Source organism: Talpa europaea (assembly GCF_964194135.1).
Source record: "Talpa europaea genome assembly, chromosome: 9".
Taxonomy (NCBI): domain Eukaryota; kingdom Metazoa; phylum Chordata; class Mammalia; order Eulipotyphla; family Talpidae; genus Talpa; species Talpa europaea.
In genome coordinates this window covers 110,161,695-110,181,895 of record NC_140076.1, presented here as the reverse complement: position 1 = coordinate 110,181,895, position 20,201 = coordinate 110,161,695, and the positions used below count along the sequence as shown (strand labels likewise).

Here is a 20,201-nt window from a genome sequence, read left to right as displayed (position 1 = left end):
TCTGGATTTCAGCTTTTGTGGGTGGGAATCTTGAATTATAAGCAGAAAGTACATGATCATATTCAGGAGAAAATTTTTGGTATAAAAATGCTTTAAGGGCCTCCCCGGTGGCGCAGCGGGTTGAGCGCAGCCTGTGAAGCTGTCTGCAGCCTCTGCAGCGCGGGTTCGATCCCAGCCGGCCGGCGAGAGTCCCCCATGGCGCAGCAGACCTCTCCGGTCTCCCCCGCTGCTCCCCTCAGCAGTCTTGCGTCCGTCTGCCTGTTCTGCACCCTGCTCTCTCTGGTGATATCGCTCACCCGCCCGTGCCTCTATCATGTTCCCCAGTTCTTGTATAAATAAATAAATCCTTTTTTTAAAAAAACGCTTTATGCTTTTGCCACTGGAGTTAGGGAGACAGTTTTAATAGCCTGGGACCTAAGCTATGATAGTCGCAGTCAAGATAAAGAGGAGGTGTCAGATGCAAAAGATGTTTAAAAAGTAGTACATTAGATGTGTTTACAATTAGATGTGTTTGTTTGTTTTTTTAATAGTGGATGTGGAAGGAGAAAGAAAAGTCCAAAAAAAATGTCTGGTTTCTCGGGGACCCCGTGGTGGTGCAAGGGGTTAAGACACAACGTATGAAGCTATCCTCAGCCACTGCAGCATGAGTTCAATCCCCAGCCAGGGAGGTGACCCACATGGCACAGCAGACCTCTCCTGACTCACCCGCTGCTCCCCTCAGCAGTGAATTTCAGTAGATCTGCCTGTTCTGTTCCCCACTCTGTCTCTGATCAATCCTCTGACCCCCCACACCTGTACCCCAGTTCTTGTATGTATAAATAAATCTTTAAAAAAAAAGTCTGGTTTCTGACATGGATGGCTAGATACAATAAAATATTGCACTAAATAGCTATGTTTGAACCATAGATAGTAATTTCCATTTTGGACATATTTGTTTTCTTTCTCCATGTTCTATATTTGATGTTTTTCCAAAGAACTTTAGTAATATTTTTAAATAACCCATTTTGTTTTATATAATTTTAATCTATCAGGAATAACAGTTTCTAATGCAATTAGAAAATTTTGAGCTAGAAGGGATGATACAGTTTAATTACTTCATTTCATTTTTAAAAAAACTGAGTCTAAAAAACCTCTAAAAAGATAAAATTCTCTCTTCAAGAGATATACCAAGAATAAGCACAAGATATCCCTCCTGAGCAATGACTCATACATCTAATTAAGATTTTTTTTGAGTATAAGTTCAAATTCCAATAATTTGTTTTACAACTGAAATTTTTAACTACAGAATTTATTTTTTTATTGAAAACCAAATGGTGCTACTAGTATTAAATTCACCAGTTTATTTATTTACATCCAGTCTTTCAAAACAATGGTGGCACCATAGAATTTCTCAATTTCATCTATTTCACTTGAAATTTTTAATGTGTAATTTATAACCTGTCCTAGCAAGGATTAAAATATTTTTGGAGGGTCTCCCTGGAGGCACAGGGGTTAAGTCTCAGCACTATCAAGCTAGGGCAGCCACTGTGGCATGAGTTCGATCCCCCGCCAGGCAAATAACCTACATGGCACAGCAGACCTCTCCTGACTCACCTGAGTGTATTGCAGTAGATCTACCTGTTTTGCTCCCCACTCTGTCTCTGGTGAATCCTCTCACCACCACCCCACCTCTGGCCTACACCCCTGTTCTTGTATGCATAAATAAATAAAATAAATATTAAAAAATGTAAAATATTTGTGGAGATATTTCAGGTTTCTACAAATTTTATTTTTCTATAAAACGTCTTGACAAAAATTTTTAAATATTGTCTACCAAAATGAGCAGTAAATTGTACTAATTTTCCAATACATGTTAAAATGTTTTCATGATTTGTCATTTTGATTTTTTCAATATCTTGTCACCACAAATTTTTTATTTGGTCTTATAAAAAAATCTCATTATCTAAAAACATTAAGAAAAATATAACAGAGGGCCTCCCTGGTGGCACAAGGGGTTAAGCACAGCACTATGAAACAATCCTCAGCCTCTGCAGCACGAGTTCGATCCCTGGCCGGCTAGGGAACAACCCACACGGCACAGGAGACATCTCCTGTCTCTCCCACTGCTCCCCTCAGCAGTGTATTTCATTCAATCCGCCTGTTCTGTTCCCCACTCTGTCTCTGGTGAATCTCTCACCCACCACACCTCTGGCCTGTACCTCAGCTCTTGTATGTATAAATAATAAATCTTTTAAAAAAGAAAAAGAAAAGTATAACAGAAAATTTGGTTCCTCTTTAATAATTCACAAAATGCTTTAACAGGAATATGTTTAAATGTCCCTTACCCATTAATCTGGCCAAATTACCTTTATTCTGGTTACATAATTAACAGCCTTCTCAATGTCTCTATATTTCCATCCCATTTTCTACTAAAATGAGAAAAAGAAAAGTCTCTTGGGGTATGAACTCTAATTTTGTACTATTCCCTTTTGAAGGAAACATGCAGTAAAAATAAGCCATAGCTTCTTAGTTCAATTTGAAAAGAACCTAGAAGTCCCTCTGGTGACAGACCTATGTTCCACAACATTTGATGAGCACTGATGGTGTCCATTTTGGGCAAAATTGCTATACTAGTAACATAGCAATCCTGTTCTTGTTTTTCAACTTGGTTATTCTATGATGATAGGATAAGCAACCTAGATTTAAGAAGTTTACAGATAAACCACGACATTTTAAAATTTCAGCACTGGGAATACAAATCCCATTTCTCAGAGAACAAACTAGCCAATCTAGGGTCCTTTGTTTTCCAAGTGCTAAGTATTTCTGAGTGGTTGTGATTCAGTGTTCTCAGTTCAGTGAGCCTCCCTATGAGATGGGCAAAATGCTGTAGGTCTTCTGGATGATAAATTTTTGAATATTTGTACAAAATTTGTAAGACTGGTTCTTGTAAATTTTCCACATGTTGCTTATTTGTAAGGCATGGACGATCTGAAAAACATAAGATACACCTTAATGAATACAAAAGAATGGTAATGAATTCAATTAAAATAATAGTTTTTAGGGGTCTCTCTGGTGGCACAAGGGGTTAAGTCTCAGCACTATCAAGATATCTATCAGCAGCTACTGCAGCATGTGTTCGATCCCCAGCCAGGAAGCTAAGCCACATGGCGCAGCAGACCTCTCCTGTCTCACCTGCTGCTTCCCTCAGCAGTGTATTTCAGTCAATACTGTTCTGCTCCCCACTCTGTCTCTGGTGAATCCTCTCACCCCGATGCCCCCCTACCCCAGCACCTCTGGGCCTATACCCCATCTCTTGTATGTATAAATAAATCTTTTTTAAAAAATTTAAAAAGTTTTTAAATAATAAAAATAGCAAATAGTTTCTACACCTTAATATATGCCAGATATTATGCTAAGTAACTTGCTGCAATAGCTTCTTTAATCTTCCTAATACTCTATAAAGTTAGTTCTATTATTACCACCACTTTTCAGATGATCTACTAAAACTTAGAGAAGTAATCTCCATGAGTCAAATATTAAAAGAAGGGTCAATTAGTAGTTATAAGAATATAAGATTAAGTTTCAAGATTATTTGAAACTTAGAGATTTTCCCTGAAGGTCATCACTAAGAAAATGGCATACCTTCTTAAACCTATGGCTGTAAAATATAAGAGCAACCACAAATTCCTTAATTGTTAAGTATATTTATTCATTCATCCAGATAAAATTTCCTACCTTCACTATGAGGAAAGAGACATATATACATTTTTCAAATATATATGACTGTGACAACTTTCATAGAGAAAAATAAAGGTATAAGAATTTAAGATGATGGGTAGTAGCTATTTTCTAAGGGATAAATCAGAGATGGCATTTAACAGAGATCCAACATGGTGAAGGAGGGAACTAGCTATATGGGGAAAAAACTTTCCAAATATATTTATCAAGTATAGTAGAACTTGTCAAGGGAACCTGCTTAAATTTTCAAGGATCATATACATCAAACGCAATGTGGCTGTGATGCAAGCAAAAAGGGTAGTCGGAGGCAAGAGAGAACTTTGGTTTTACTCTGTATAAAAGAAAAAGCCATTGAAGGGTTTTGAGCAGAAGAATGAGATGATCTGGTTAATGTTTCCAAAGAATCACTGTGGCTACTGTATAGAAAATAGACCAGGGGGCCTCCCTGGTGGCGCAAGGGGTTAAGCACCACACTATGAAGTGATCTGCAGCCTCTGCAGCATGAGTTTGATCCCTGCCGGGCCAGAGAGGAACTCACATGGTACAGCAGACCTCTCCTGACTCACCGACTGCTCCCCTTAGCAGTGTATTTCAGTCAGTCTGCCTGTTCTGTTCCCCACTGTCTCTGGTGGCTCCTCTCACCCCCAGCATCTCTGGTCTGTGCCCCAGCTCTTGTATGCATAAATAAATAAATCTTTTTTAAAAAAAAAGGAAAATAGACTAGGGCAGAAGCAGGAAAGCAAGTTAGGCAGTATTTTGGATTAACCTGACAAGTAATTGAGTTCTAGGTATATTTTGAGACTAAAATTGCATGTTTGATTTAGGTATAAGATAAAGAAAAATGATTTCCATCATTTCCTCATGATTTCATTGCCAAACAAACCAAGTTTTTACTCATAAATCATTTTTACCTGAAAAAAATACAATTGTTGCTGCAAGCAGAGCATATTCAGTATTAGTAATATTAAGCTCACTCATTCTTTTGTAGAAGTAGAACAGTGTAGTAATAAATTCCTCAGCAATCCCTAAAAAAGATTAATATCAAATGTATTTTCATCAGTCCATAATGAAGAATCAAACATATTGTCATTACCTTTTTTTCTCAAAGCAAGGTAAGAAAATAAAATAATAGATCTGACCAATCTTTTCCACCCAATAGTTTGTAATTTATACATTACCAGTTAGTCCAGTTGAAAGACAACCTTCATTGTATATTGTTTCCATAGAATAAATAACACTTCTATCACCACTCTGATCATGAAAATTCAGTGAATGAGCTGAATGATTTGATATTTTCATGGTACCTAGTAAAAGGGAAAAATGTAAAATTTGTTTTTTTTTTTAATATTTGTATAGATAATAAAAGCAATCTCTCTAATCTCTGTTAGGAAACATTCCCAACAAATGGTAGCTTTAAAATTATTATTACTAAGGGCCCACCTGGTGCCACAGGGCTTAAGGTCTCAGTGCTAACAAGCTATTGCCAGCCACTACGGCATGAGTTTGATACCCAGCCAGGGAGCTGACCCACATATGGTGCAGACCTCTCCTGTCTCTCCCACTGCTCTCCTAAGCAGTGTTTTCCTGTGGGTCTCCCTGTTCTACTCCCCACTCTGTCTCTGGTGAATCCTCTCACCCCACCCTTACCTCTGGCCTATACCCCAGTTTTTGTATGCATAAATAAAAAATAATAAATCTTTAAAAAAATGACTAAGAGGCCAGATTAGTTCATATTTTATATAAAAATTACATAGTAGACACTCCAAAAATGTGTTTTCCATGATTCTATAGAGTAGCTTTCTTTAGAAGAAAAGCCAAAAAAGCTAGACCAATGAATTGGAAAACTATTGTAAACATCTATTATGACGTTCTTAGTCATACACAAATTAGATAAATTAAAAACATAAGAAAAAAACTACTGTCTATGTAACTATGTAAACTATGTAACAATGTTACATAGTTTGTTACTAAATTCAGTAGTACTACAAACATTAAGATCCACCTTTTCCATGTTCAGAAGTTGATGAGAGACATGCTTTCTGACTGTAAAGTTGGGCCACATGAAGGAACATCACTTCAGTTTTTGATTCCTTGCATAATGCAGTCTGATCCTCTTTGGTCAAATTTTCAAATCCTTTAAAAAAATATCACATAATTATTTGAAATATTAGATGATGAAAAGATAATTTTCAGATGAAGAATTTGAATATTTGTCATTTGAATATTTTAAAATATATACATTTTTGCCCATCTGATTAAAGCTGATAAAATAAATTTTTTGCATTTAGAAGCAGTTTGGTAGAAAAATAGAGGTTATTTTCTTTAAAAGTCCACTTCCTTTAAAACAAGGAACTTTCTGGGTCTCCCTGGTGGCCTAGTGGTTAAGCCTCAGCACTGTCACAACTACAGCCTGAGTTCGATCCCCTGACAGGGAGCTAAACCACATGGCACAGCCCACCTCTTCTGTTTCACCCTCTGCTCCCCCCAATGAAGTAATTCAGTGAATCTGCTTGTTCAGCTCCCCACTCTGTCTCTGGTGGATCCTCTTAAGCCCCATACCTCTGGCCTACACCTCCATTCTTCTAATAAAAAAATAAATATAAAACAAGGAACTTTCTTCAAATTAAGGATTCTAAGACCTTGGTAGAGAATGTGATGTGGTAACATCCACCCGAAGAGGTGGGAATCCTATATTTCTGTTATCATGTGTAAAGTTGTAAACCAATGTTAGCTCTCTAAAAAAATTATTTAAAATAAATAAAGTTTTAAATGAATTCTTCCCAAAAGTGAAATGATTACCTGGGAGTCCCTTGGTAAAATCCATTAACCCCTGTATGTGCAGTGCAACTGTCTCTGAGAGTCGTAAAAAGCTCAGTTCAGGATTTGCATATTCCTGAAGCTAACCAACACAAAGACATGATTAATAAACTTTACTTCCTTTCAAATAACTGTTTAAAATTTAAACTGTTATGTTTATGCTCCTATTCTCTAACAGAATTATGAATGATTTCTAGCCACTAAGGAACACATACAAATTTCTCTGTTTCTTCTAAAGGAATTGTATATTTTTGATGAGCAATCACAATGTTGTTAATGAACTGATATTCCTCTTGAGTTAGTTCCATGCTTTCCTGAATCTGTAAGAAAATATAGGAGGGAACCAAGAACACATATTTATTAAACAAGACATCATTGTTATAGAAATAAGAAATGTTATGAGAAATGTCTTACCACTTTCCCAGACGTGGTAGATGATACCAGCTTGTCTGCCCTCTCCTCTTCTACGCTGATGTTAGAGTTATTCTGCTTAAAGTTCTTTCGAAGTCTCTTCGATTTGCATTGGACTTCTGTGAGCAAACCTGTGATATTACAAAAGTTTTATGAAATGTCCTGGGTAAGCAAATAATATTACAGGATTTGAAGAAATTTTTCTTATTTTGTGCAAATATATGATCATAGACTTGTCTTTTTTTTTACAAAGAAGCCTTCTTCTGAAGCAACTATGTACACAATTAAATTTACTACACTACTTACTCCTTTCTTTTGACAATTATCTGCTTAAAATTATATAGTCATCCTAGCCATAAATTAAAAATTAATTTTGCATCTCCAATTGTAAAGTTAAACCATTTTATTAGAGAAATTTCCATATTTTATCTTGGAAGTAACATAGAATATCAATTGGTACAGGAGTTGAACAACCTTATCTATGTGTCTTTATCCTTGTTTTTTAAAGCATGAGATCAGAACTATATCTTATGATTTTTTAAATGCCCTAAGTTAGTTCTTTCCTTATGATGAGAGACAAAGGTGTTTTGTTATAGCAGCCCAAGCAGATGTGGATAAAGTAAAGGATTCACGTTAGTTTTAATAACTTTAAAAAATCTACTCCAACCCCAGAATTTAATATATTAGGAATCATTTTGGTAAAGAACTTTGAAGGGTTGGAACTTTATTATAATAAGTAGTATAATATAAACAAAACATTGCATTGGTATTGCAGTACAATATAAACAAAACATTGCATTGCAAGAGTATATTGAATAACGCAATATCAAAATTGAAGATTATTACAGCAGTTGAAAGTAGATTGAAATAAATGAGAAAAAATTCAAATGGCCATAAAATTAATAAAATGGTATAAGTGCAAGATAATAAAAGTTTGCATAAGGCTAGATTAGACATAAAAGAAAACATAAGCATACTCTATAAAGAAAAATGAATGTTTAAATTACTATCAGATTTTGAACCCTGGGTAATAGGAGAAATTGAAGAAATAATGCCAAAATCTTAGTATTACTATGAGGATCAAATGACATCATGTAATTTGTACACTGTGAAGCTGTCTGCAGCCTCTGCAACAGTTTCAATTCCCAGCCCACCAGGGAGCAAACCACATGGCACAGCAGACCTCTCCTGTTGCACCCGCTGCTCCCCTCAGCAGTGCTTTCAGTGTGTCTGCCTGTTCTGCACCCCACAATGTCTCTGGTGAATCCTCTCACCTTCCTGCACCCCAGTTCTTGTATAAATAAATATATAAATAAAATCTTAAAAAATATAAAATAAATAAAATTTAAAAATCACAATGAACATAGAAGGGTCTTAAAAAAACTTAGTTACTCTTCTGCCTGTTAAGCTGAGCTTGACACCTATATGTTGTTAGCAGTGTCCACAACCCAGGTATCATGTACGCTCTAAAGATACAAGACAGAAAAGGGGGCATTGTTACTCTAAAATTCTGCTCTTTCTAGATCATGACATAATTTTGGATTAAGTAATGTGAAAAAGGATTTCTAATTAAAAATGAAAATATGATTATTAACCAAAGTTAGAGCAATACAATATAGAATGTGGTATGCAGAAACACTTACCTGGATTGGTTAACTCTTCTAACTTCAAAGCTGCTAGACAAATAACTTAAATCCAAAATGTATATTGATCTTCAAAATGACAACACGAATAGAATGTATTAAATTCTTAATAAGGTAAGAAAAACTAGAATCCTCAAAAAACATAGTGGCACTTACATTCTGCCAACATTCCTACAGCCTTACACTTTTTCAGTCTGCACTCTTGACACTTCCTACGCATGTACATGTCCATTTCACAATGACCACCGTTCTTGCACCTATATACAGCATTTTTGGTGATGCTACGACGAAAAAAACCTAATAAAAAAATTTTTAATTTTACTATTAGGTATTTTTAATTGTTGTTCTTATTCATATATACCTTCATATTAAAGTAATCAACTAAATTATTTCCATAAAATGTTTTTCCCTTGGTTTTTAATGCCTGTTTATCCAGATCATTGTTTTGACCCTCTCCTTTTTAATATTTCTATTTCAAGGTTCTTTTTTTCAATAATCACTTTTTAAAGTACACAAATACTTGCCAGCTATTCATTGAACTGGTACTTCATTTATTGTGGGCATAAACTTGACTAGTCTTTGCAAGGTTGAGTTGTGAGATTTCAACAGTAAAACTTCACACTGAACTTCTACCTAGGGCTGTATTGTTCTAATCATTTCCAGGTTCCATCCCAATATTAGGTTTGTGAATCAAAACAACACAGAAATGTTTCAAAACCTCAGACTTCATCAAAGATTGCTTTACTCTTTGAAAATGACATTGTTAAGAACAATCTCCACTCCCGTTTGTTTTCAAAACAACATTCCAAAAAAAGAATCTTAGAAGTCATTTAGTTTCATTTTTCTAACACATGAATTTTTATCAGCCACATGAGAAGATGTAATCGTTCAAATCTTTTTAAAGATTGTATTCTATTCTAACATAAGATTCATCTAAAAAAGTGGAAAACTGCTAAATAAACATTGGCTTTTATTTAAATATAAAATATAAGTGTGGATCAAAAATGAAATGAAAACTGAACCAAATTTTATTACATTCCATTTTCAAGTCTTTGATCCAACAAACTGATCACCTTTAACATATCAATGATTCTCCCTTGTTTTATATTTTCACATTTTAAATAATAATAACATTTTATCTCTCTCCTGTGAACACTGGGATTTCAGGCATTTTTAACTTTATCCTTACCTTTGCAACCTTCACAAGTAAGCGCGTTATAATGATATCCTGAGGCTTTATCACCACAAACTACACAGAATTCTTCCTGTCCCTTAATTCGTATGGAAGAATGAGTTAGTCTGGACCTTTTGATTCCAGGATATCCATCTTCAGCATCAAGGGCAACCACATACGTAGGTTTATTTAGTTCACAATAACCAAGTCCATAGTTTCCACCGCTGAACTGTAAATCCAAGCTGTAAGTGTTGAAATGCCTTGGTAAAGATGGTGACAGCAGAGCTGACGGAAACTGGACAGTAGAATACTGGCAATAAGGTGATTCTTGGAAATCAGTGTCATTCAATTGATAGTTGATTTCCTCTGGCAAAATATCTAGTTGTTTTTTGTTTTTTAATAAAAAAGAACACATGGCCAAAAGTCAAAATTTCATATTTGTTTTCTAATTTCAAAGAGCCTTATGTCCAACAGAGGTAGTCCAATATGCCAACTCTATCCCACGGACTTGCCGTCCAGCATGAGAAGCAGATAGTAAATTGAATTGCAATGCATGAAAAGTGCTGCCTTCCCAGAGGTATGGAGAGGTTGCTCAGGAGCTGGGAGAAAGGGCAATAATTGCTAATGGCTTACCTACCAATCTAGCCTCCCTTCTTTTTCTTTTTTTTTTCTTAAGATTTATTTCATTTATACAAGAACCTGGGTATAGGCCAGATTAGTGGGAGGGTGAGAGGATTCACCAGAGACAGAGCGGGGAACAGAACAGGCAGACTGACAAAATACACCGCTGAGGGGAGCAGCGGGCGAGACAGGAAAGGTCTCCCGTGCCATGTGGGTTGCTCCGAGGCCGGCGGGGATCAAACCAGCACTGCAGAGGTTTCAGACAGCCTCACAGCACTTTGCTCAACCGTCTGAGCCACCAGGGAGGCCCCCCATCCTCCCTTCTTAAGCACAAATGAGTATCACCCAGAATCTGGAGTGGAAGAACATTTTCCCCATTTTCTGCATTGCTCTTATTATGGGTCACTACTTTCAATGCAATCAGTTCCATAGAAAGATGAATGAATGAATCATCCCACCCACCCCCTAAACTGAAGTACAATTTTACCAGTTATCTGGCTATTTCAAGACATAATTTTTTTGAAACCACCATTTAAAATATCTTAATATCCTACCCTCCTTTGCCATTTGTAAACCTGATTTAAATTACTAGATTTTTTTGTTTGCTTTGCTGTGTTGCAATTACCTGGAGATGAATTCACCACAGGGCTACTAGAAGAATGACACAAAATATGGTATGTAAAAGCACAGATAAACTATACAATGAAACTTCATTATTACTATGCGCTCCAAAACAACAGCTTACTTTTGCTTTCTGGAGAATTAAGAGCTCTAAATTCAGAGAATTGACTCCAAAATGATGGAGGAATACTTAATTATTCTGCATCTGAAACTAGTAATATTTGTAGTTTTTATAGTGTTGACTCACCAGGTGATTAGACTTAGTCTGATCCTCAAATTCTACCATCAAAACTGATAAACAGGGCCTCCCCTGGTGGCGCAGGCAGTTGAGCACAGCACTATGGGGCTGTCTGCAGCCTCTGCAGCACTGGTTCGATTCCCGCCAGCAGGCAAGGGTCCCACATGGCAAGCAGACCTCCCCTGCTTCTCCTGCTGCCTCCCCTCAGCAGTGTATTTCGTCAATCTGCCTGTTCTGTTCCCTGTTCTGGCTCTGGTGGGTCCTCTCGCCCTCCCACACATCTGGCCTGTACCCCGGTTCTTATATAAGTAAATAAATCTTTAAAAAAAAACCTGATAGGGCCTCCCTGTTGGCGCAGCGGTTGAGCGCTGGGTTGCGAAGCTGCCCGCAGCCTCTGCAGCGCCGGTTCGATCCCCGGCTGCTCCCCGGCCACTGGAGGAGGGTCCCACATGGCGCACAGACCTCTCCTGCCGCCCGCTGCTCCCCTCAGCAGTGTACTTCGGTCCTTCTGCCTGCTCTGCTCCCCGCTCTGGCTCTGGTGAATTCTCTCACCCTCCCATGCTTCTGACTGTACCCAGTGCTTGTATAAATAAATAAATAAATGGATAAATAAATAAATAAATCTTTAAAAAAAAAAAAAGAATTCTTTAAAAAAAAACCTGATAAACAGTATACTTTTTATTCCATTTGCAATCTTATAGCATCCAGCCCAATGTTAACCTGGATATAAGGTTGATATATTCTGATAGAAGAGCATGATGTAAGAAGGAGAGCTGGTAGAAGCAATGTAACTTTTTGTTAAAGAGGACCTTTTTTGGATGAATGTCAAGATTGAAGAATACCAGCTGATGTTCCATTGACATTAAAATTAGAGTTCAAATTAAAAGAAAATGGCAATTAAAATTAAATTTATACTATAACCTTATTCTTTTTGGAGAAAGTTCCTATTGTCTCCTGCATTCTGATTTCTATTTCCTTCCCTTTGATAGAAATCTTATATTAATTTTAAATTTTCAAGTATATTGAACAGCTCCTGAGTTACACTTACTAAATTGCAAGTGAATTAGCATCAGCTAGCTCCTAAAAATAACTGCAATTAGTATGCTAATTCTATTTTTTAAATCAATATGATTTCAAATTATTGTGTTTTTCCTTCATATTTGATTCTGTGTTACATTTTAGTATTACTGATTCTTAAAATTAATTCTATTTTTTTGTAAGGAATAGTTTAAGGTCTTTGGTTCATTGCTATTTTTTAATCTCTGCAATTAACCATAATTCCCACCAAAAAAAAGTTTTATTAACTATTATACAGTAAGTTTTTGTTACATACCATAGTACTGCTCCTGTTCAGCAAGACAGTACCCATCAGATGCAGTGACATAAGTATTTGCCATTCTCTGGTCCAATTTTACTTCTTCATCAAAGAATGCTGAAATAGAACTTAAAGAAAACAAAATTTTTAGACTATTTGAAAGTATAATTACCAAATCCGTGTGATTTTTAAAATACAATACCTTTTTTTTAAGATTTTTTTTAATTAATTAATTTAATAAATTTATTTATTTACTTATTTATTTATACAAGAACCGGGGGTACAGTCCAGATGCACAGGAGGGTGAGAGGATTCACCAGAGACAGAGTGGGGAACAGAACAGGCAGACGGACCAAAAACACTGCTGAGGGGAGCAGCGGGTGAGACAGGAGAGGTCTGCTTCACCATGTGGGTTTCTCCCTGGCCTGCTGGGATTGAACCTGCCTTACAGAGGCTGTGGACAGCCTCACAGTGTGGCGAATAACTGCCCACGCCATCAGGGAGGCCCTCAATACCATTTTTGAAAAACAACACAATAGAATTTACATGGGACATTTATATTTATACTTTAACTGGAAAATATTAATTTTTCATATCTACACAACAATTTCTTATTATTCAGTTCCTTACAAATAATAAACCTTAATAATAATCATTGTAGCTCTTGAAAGCACAAAGCTTTGGAGTCAGGCTTCATAAAATACTTTTACCAAATTATTTATGGGTCATTTATCAAACCTCCCTTGCCCCAGTTTCCTCAGTTGTAGAATAATAGTAAGACCTTCTTAGCAAAGTTGTTGGAGGAGTTTAATTATATAAAAATCCAGCACATTTCTTGACTTAATAATCGATTCCCATAATTGTTGTTCTAATAGTGTCAGGATCTCAGTGTTCAAAATTAAGATGAATTAAGAAGAAAAATTAGGTTTTTTAATGAAGGAAATTAAATAACAGGAAAAAAATGACTTTCATAGCACATTTTATTTTTTTTATTTTTTTTTTTTAGAGGCATGTTTTATTTATTTGTTTGTTTGTTTGTTTTGTTTTTGTTTATACATGCACTGGGTACAGTCAGAAGCCCGGGAGGATGAGAGAATTCACCAGAGCCAGAGCAGGGAGCAGAGCAGGCAGAAGGACCGAAGTACACTGCTGAGGGGAGCAGCGGGCGGCAGGAGAGGTCTGCGCGCCATGTGGGACCCTCCTCCGGTGGCCGGGGAGCAGCCAGGGATCGAACCGGCGCCGCAGAGGCCGCGGGCAGCTTCGCAACCCAGCGCTCAACCGCTGCGCCACCGGGGAGGCCCTCATAGCACTTTTTTAAATCATCTAAGACCTCTGTAAATATTTTCCATAGCACTGTGGATATGCTAAGCATTAAGATTAATTTTAGTTCTGCTTCTCTGGTAAAAGTAGTTTGTTGACTACTGAAAGTATTTTATTTTTAATAATAAACCCAAAAATCATAAGTTGATATAAGAAAATTATTCAAAATCAAAAGTTATTCCTTGTGGGAAAAACTATTAATTTGTTATTTCGTAGGAAGGAACTCTAAAAATAGTGTATCTTTAAATAGAATTAAACAGGAAATTACAGTTTAAGAAATTAGAAGTTATCAAAAGAAAATAAAGGTCATTCCAGATTCCATCCTATTTTATAGTTTCATCCTCTGTGCGAAAAGATAAAAACTGTTTTCCCTTTTAAAAAACAAACAAACAAAAAATAATGAAGAAAATATGTTTTAAATCATACCAAAAGATATGCACAAGACAAATATCTGTGATAGCTTCTGCAATTAAATAGAAAAGTCTTTTATTTTATTACTCATGTGATGGGTTCACGGCTAAGATTTCTCATAAAAATAAAGATGATTCAAATAGTAATACCTCTGAAATGTGTCTCCTTTATCATCTAATAAGATCTACATTCCTTTAAAAGTATTGAATCTTTCACTCTTCAGATATCAGAGCAACAGTTGTAAAGAATAAATAATGGGGGCCTCCTGGTTGAGCGCAGTGCCGTGAAGCTGTCCGCAGCCTCTGCAGCGCGGATTCAATTCCTGGCCGGCCAGGGAGCTACCCACATGGCACAGCAGACCTCTCCTGCCTCACCCGCTGCTCCCCTTAGCAGTGTCTTAGGTCTGGTCCGTCTGCCTGTTCTGCTCCCCGCTCTGTTTCTGGTGAATTCTCTCACCTTCCCACACCTCTGGCTTGTACCCCATTCTTGTATAAATAAATAAACATAAAAAGATATATATATGGGACGGGACCGAAAATGGTACCCCAACTAAGTACAAACTCAATATTTAGTTCTCCTTGAAAAGCAAGGACTTAAATCAATAGGATCAGCCAGTGTATACTCCTGATTTCCATTACAACAGGTCAAATGGATGTCCATATAAAAGGAATTCTGGACGTGATTGGTTTAGTTTGTATGCTACTTTTTAGCAATAATCCTGTTTAGTTCTAGCCAATTTTCAATTTGGAGTCTTAATTCTATTTTAGAAAATTGAAAGTGAATGTGAAAACTTGAAGTTGTTATTCAGCCTTTTTAAATTACTGCTTTTACCATTAAGATTCATATATTTGAAGACTGAAAGTTAAAAGTTATTTGGTATTGCTTAGATATAGTGAGAGTTCATTTGAGGAATGTAACTATGAAAAATCATATGTAGCAAATTACAACAAAATTGATAATATCCTGCCATAAATATCTTATAATAATGCCACTGTTGGGGTTCATATCATAAGTAATAATGCTCTAAAGCCAAGTCTTTCCAATATTAATAAATGCCCAAAAATATTAACTAAAACAGACCTCTTTTTATTGGTTATGAACTATTTCTACTCTAGAGCATATATATAAATAGCATTAACATTAATAAGCCAGGGCCTCCCCGGTGGCGCAGCGGTTGAGCGCTGGGTTGCGAAGCTGCCCGCGGCCTCTGCGGCGCCGGTTCGATCCCCGGCTGCTCCCCGGCCACCTGAGGAGGGTCCCACATGGCGCGCAGACCTCTCCTGCCGCCCGCTGCTCCCCTCAGCAGTGTACTTCAGTCCTTCTGGCTGTTCTGCTCCCCGCTCTGGCTCTGGTGAATTCTCTCACCCTCCCGCGCTTCTGACTGTACCCAGTGCATGTGTAAACAGAACAAACAAACAAAACAAATAAATAAAGAAATAAACATGCCTCTATAAAAAAAAAAACATTAATAAGCCAATAAGATAAATACGAAATATTTATCTTTTATATGTTCCTAGTAATAGCGTTTTCTAGAGAAAATTTTTCACTAATTAAATTTTTCTTCGGACATCTAAATTCTTTACAGAAGTATTATAATATTCATGCATAGTAAAATAAAATTTTCAGAAAAAATTGTTCATCAAATTAATTCTCTTTAAAAAAAGATTTATTTTATTTACTTACACATACAAGAACTGGGGTGTAGGCCAGAGGTGGGGTGGGAGGGAACAGAGGTCTGCTGTGCCATGTAGGTGGCTCCCTGGCCAGGGATCTAACTCCTGCTGCAGTGGCTGGTGATAATTTGATAGTGATGAGACTTAACCCCTTGTACCACCAGGGAGGCCCAAAATTAATCTTAAAACGCATAAGTATTAATAACTCAGAGGTATATAATCAAATTTCCTATTCTAAGTGATAAATTACAATGAGTCTGGAGTGATTGTTTTGTTATCCTTCCTACAAAAGTTATTTAAAACAAAAATAACCTAGTTAAGAGCTACAGCTTTTTATCAAGAGGATTAATTTGACATAGACAAAGTCTATATTTTTTTCCTGTAGCAAGTATAACTTTATTAAAAAACTATTTTTACAGGGCATCCCTGGTGGCACAAGGGTTAAAGTCATAGCACTATCAAGCTTTTCGCCAGACACTGCAACATGAGTTCAATACACCAGCAGGGAGCTAACCCACATGATGCAGCAGACCTCTCCTGTCTAGCCCACTGCTCCCCTCAGCAGTATTTTTCAGTAGATCTGCCTGTTTTGCTCCCCATTCTGTCTCTGGTGAATCCTCTTACCCCCCTCTGTCCCTCTGGCCTACACCCCCGTTCTTGTATGCATAAATAAATAAATCTTTTTAAAAACATATTTTTACAGAGTACAATAGTTATTCTACAGAAAAGATATTTAATTGCATAAGTGCCTTAACAAAAATTGTTTTTAATAAATCTTCATATATCTAAAATTTTAATTAAAATAATTGATTCCTGAATTAAAGATTCAGTTTTCACATTTTCACTTGTGTGAAATGTCACCTGAAGCATTGCATAAAATGATATAACTGAAAAGGAAGTTGTTTCACAAGAAAAATCATTTTCATTTTCATAGTAATCGCTCATAAAAATCAATGAATGATAGTGCTATGTAATGTTAATTATTAAAATGTTTTTCATGGTAGGGCTTCTGAGATTACTGAAACCAGGGGAAATGAAAAAATGCATATTTGAATAACCACACAAATTAAGACTTTCTGATTCCTTTATAAGAATTTATCATTTAACTTTAGAATACAGGGAAGATTTTACATTTCTTCACTTATAGCTTTATTGTACAGTTTAAAATATGTAATTTACATTACATAAAATCACTCTTAGAGTATACAACTTGAAACTAAGTATTGTAAGCCAAAGTCACTTCCCTTAAAAATTTCATCATAAAAAAATAAAGTGTACAATTCTGTGGTTTTTAGACTATTTTCAGCGTGCAACTATCACCACCATCAAATTCCAGGGCATTGTTAATCCTCCAAATGAAATCCCACATCCATAACCAGATAACTCCCCATTCTCTGCTACCACTAATCACCTTTTGGTTTCTATGAATTTTCCCATTTTCCCATTCTAAACATTTCATCTAAATGGAATTATACATGTCCATATGTACTTTTAAATGAAAAAAGTAACATTATATTGAGTAATTTTCACAGCTAGAAAGAGAAAATAGATTAAATATTTAGAAAATTCATGACTATAAAATTAACATTGTGTATTATTCAAATTTTGAAATATATCTTGTGTTGATTTCCATAATAAGGAATAACTTTCGAAATTACATCATCATAGCATTTTAAGCAGAAGTTTCTTGAAGTTTCTCCAGAAACTTAAATTTAAATTGAAATTTGCTTTAAATGTGCATATAATCTATTGTTTAAAAAAATAACATATATCCCGTCATAAGTTCTTGATTTAAAAGCAAGTATCATTTTAAAAATATAATGGTAAATATCATTATAAAGGGAATTACCTATAATATCAAATGCCAACTCAAGTCCAACTACAGTCCAAAATTGCCTTATCGTTCTTTAGCAGAGAACCAAATTACTGTATCTACTTTAGCTAGTTAAATTCCTCAGTTTCAAGGGGAAAATGCTTTTTAGAGTTTTTGACTATCATAATAACAACCGGCTAATTTGTTTTGCAAAAACTAAATGACAGTGGAAACTAAAGATCTCAAAAATCCTTTTTGAAACATTTTATAGTTTAATCAGTTCAAAGTAAATTACAAACAAAATTAACACTCATATTTAATTTTGCATAAAATTCCCTTATTTTAGAGGAAACAAAATACTCACAGTTCAATATTACTATAGATTGTCCTTTTCCACACAGAGTGAGCATAGATTTAGCAATGACTTCAACTTTCCAACTAGAGAAAACTGTGTCTTCTCCTTATTTATCAAGGGCGGAGCAGGGGCCCGGGGTATATTTACATTCAAGACACTCTGCAGAGCAAAGCTTCAGCTCTATCTCAGAGACAAACTTCCCACACAATCATCTTTTGGGTCAAAATGAGGGCACTTACAGCTGACATAAATAATAACCAGATCATCAGGGACAGAGGCCTTTGGGAACTTCAGGTCTCACTCCTCCAAAGTCTTTTATTGTTTACTTAAAAATATTTTGTTGTGTTGATTGAATTTGACATTATCGCATATTGGTTACAAAACAGTAGATCTCTACTGAGTAGTACATACCAGAAAGAAAAAAAACATTAACTCAATCTCCACTAATATGGGTGCTGTAACAATTCAACTTGAAGCCTATCTTCACATTACCTACAAAAAAAATTTGTTAAGCCAATTAGAAATGTAAATACTAATTCATAGACTGATACAATGTTCAATGTATACAACCCTTACATATTTTTGCCTAAGAAAAACTGCAACTTAAGTAGATAAATGATATGAAATAGATAATATGAAGTTCTCACACTAGTAAATAGCAGAAATGAAATTCAATGACAGTACAAGCAGCTGAACAGGATAAGAAGAAACTACATCATGATTGTTTTATATCATTTACATAAACAAGCTTTATTATCATTTACATAAACAAGTATCATTTACATTTACCAGCTCACAGTCTCATCCCTTTAAGGCATTTATAAGGAAGCAGGGTTCCAAACATGCTCTGCCTTGAAACTCCTTTTATTCTAGTCATACTTCACCTGGCTTGATGACTCACCTGTGTTATCAGACCAGACTCCGGTCTCAGTCCTTCCCAGTTCTTTTTTCCCACTAACAGCATAGCTTCAGGAGACACCTCTATGTTTCCTGGCATCTGACCTTAGTCCATTTCTGGCTCCTGACTTCACAACTACACTGTTGATTTTATTCTTCAAGGGTCCTCATGGAGTTCTGTTAATTTTTAAATAATGAGTCTTATATCTGTGAATTTTAACCAGTGAACCAAAGAATGACAATCACAGCATTATAATTCATTTTGTTTGTTCTGAAATATTCCAAAAAGGCTCCAAATGATGTCTTCAAAGAAATGGCACACTATTAGCAGTCTTAGATCACAAAATAACGAAACCAACATGTAATACTTGATAACACTTTTGAAAAATTTAACTTCTATGTATCAGGAACATTAGTTCCTTAAGAGAACTAATGCTTTTCAGTTTTTTTTATGGGCCTCCCCGGTGGCGCAGCGGTTGAGCGCTGGGTTGCGAAGCTGCCCGCGGCCTCTGCGGCGCCGGTTCGATCCCCGGCTGCTCCCCGGCCACCGGAGGAGGATCCCACATGGTGCGCAGACCTCTCCTGCCACCCGCTGCTCCCCTCAGCAGTGTACTTCAGTCCTTCTGCCTGCTCTGCTCCCCACTCTGGCTCTGGTGGATTCTCTCACCCTCCCGCGCTTCTGACTGTACCCACTGCTTGTATGTATAAACAGACAAACAAACAAATAAATAAATAAATCTTTAAAAAAAAAAAAAAAAAAGAGAACTAATGTTTTTAATTTTTTTAAGATTTATTTATTTATGCATACAAGAACTGGAATACAGGCCAAGGCGCAGCAGACCTCTCCTGCCTCTCCCGCTGCTCCCCTCAGCAGTGTATTTCAGTACATCTGTTTTCAATTTTTGAAAGAAAGATTTATTTGACAGGTTTCACTTAGCACAATATGCCTAAAAGAAAATCACAATAAAATGAAAGATTTAAATCAAGATCTCAGCACTTCATACAGAACCCCAAACTATTTGTATTCTACCTAAAATCTACCAAATTAAATTAAAAATGTTGAAACTTATATGCCTTTGATATTATTAAATGAAACTAGCATTAATAAACATACCAAATGTGTCACTTTTAATTACAGACACAGAAAAGAACAAAATTTTTAAAGTCTTGGAAAG

General features: G+C 36.0%; 1 protein-coding gene across 1 annotated transcript; it reads right to left on the bottom strand.

The window, feature by feature from the left end:
- Window positions 1-2,719: 2,719 nt before the first annotated feature.
- LOC311176281 (bile acid receptor-like) lies at window positions 2,720-12,639 on the bottom strand (the record flags this gene model as incomplete). The annotated part of the gene is made up of 10 exons (XM_084241621.1): window positions 2,720-2,967; window positions 4,629-4,742; window positions 4,896-5,021; window positions 5,720-5,851; window positions 6,517-6,616; window positions 6,750-6,854; window positions 6,949-7,076; window positions 8,745-8,885; window positions 9,778-10,140; window positions 12,576-12,639. The coding sequence occupies 10 exons, from the start codon at window positions 12,637-12,639 to the stop codon at window positions 2,720-2,722; spliced, it is 1,521 nt and encodes a 506-aa protein (XP_084097747.1).
- Window positions 12,640-20,201: the final 7,562 nt, after the last annotated feature.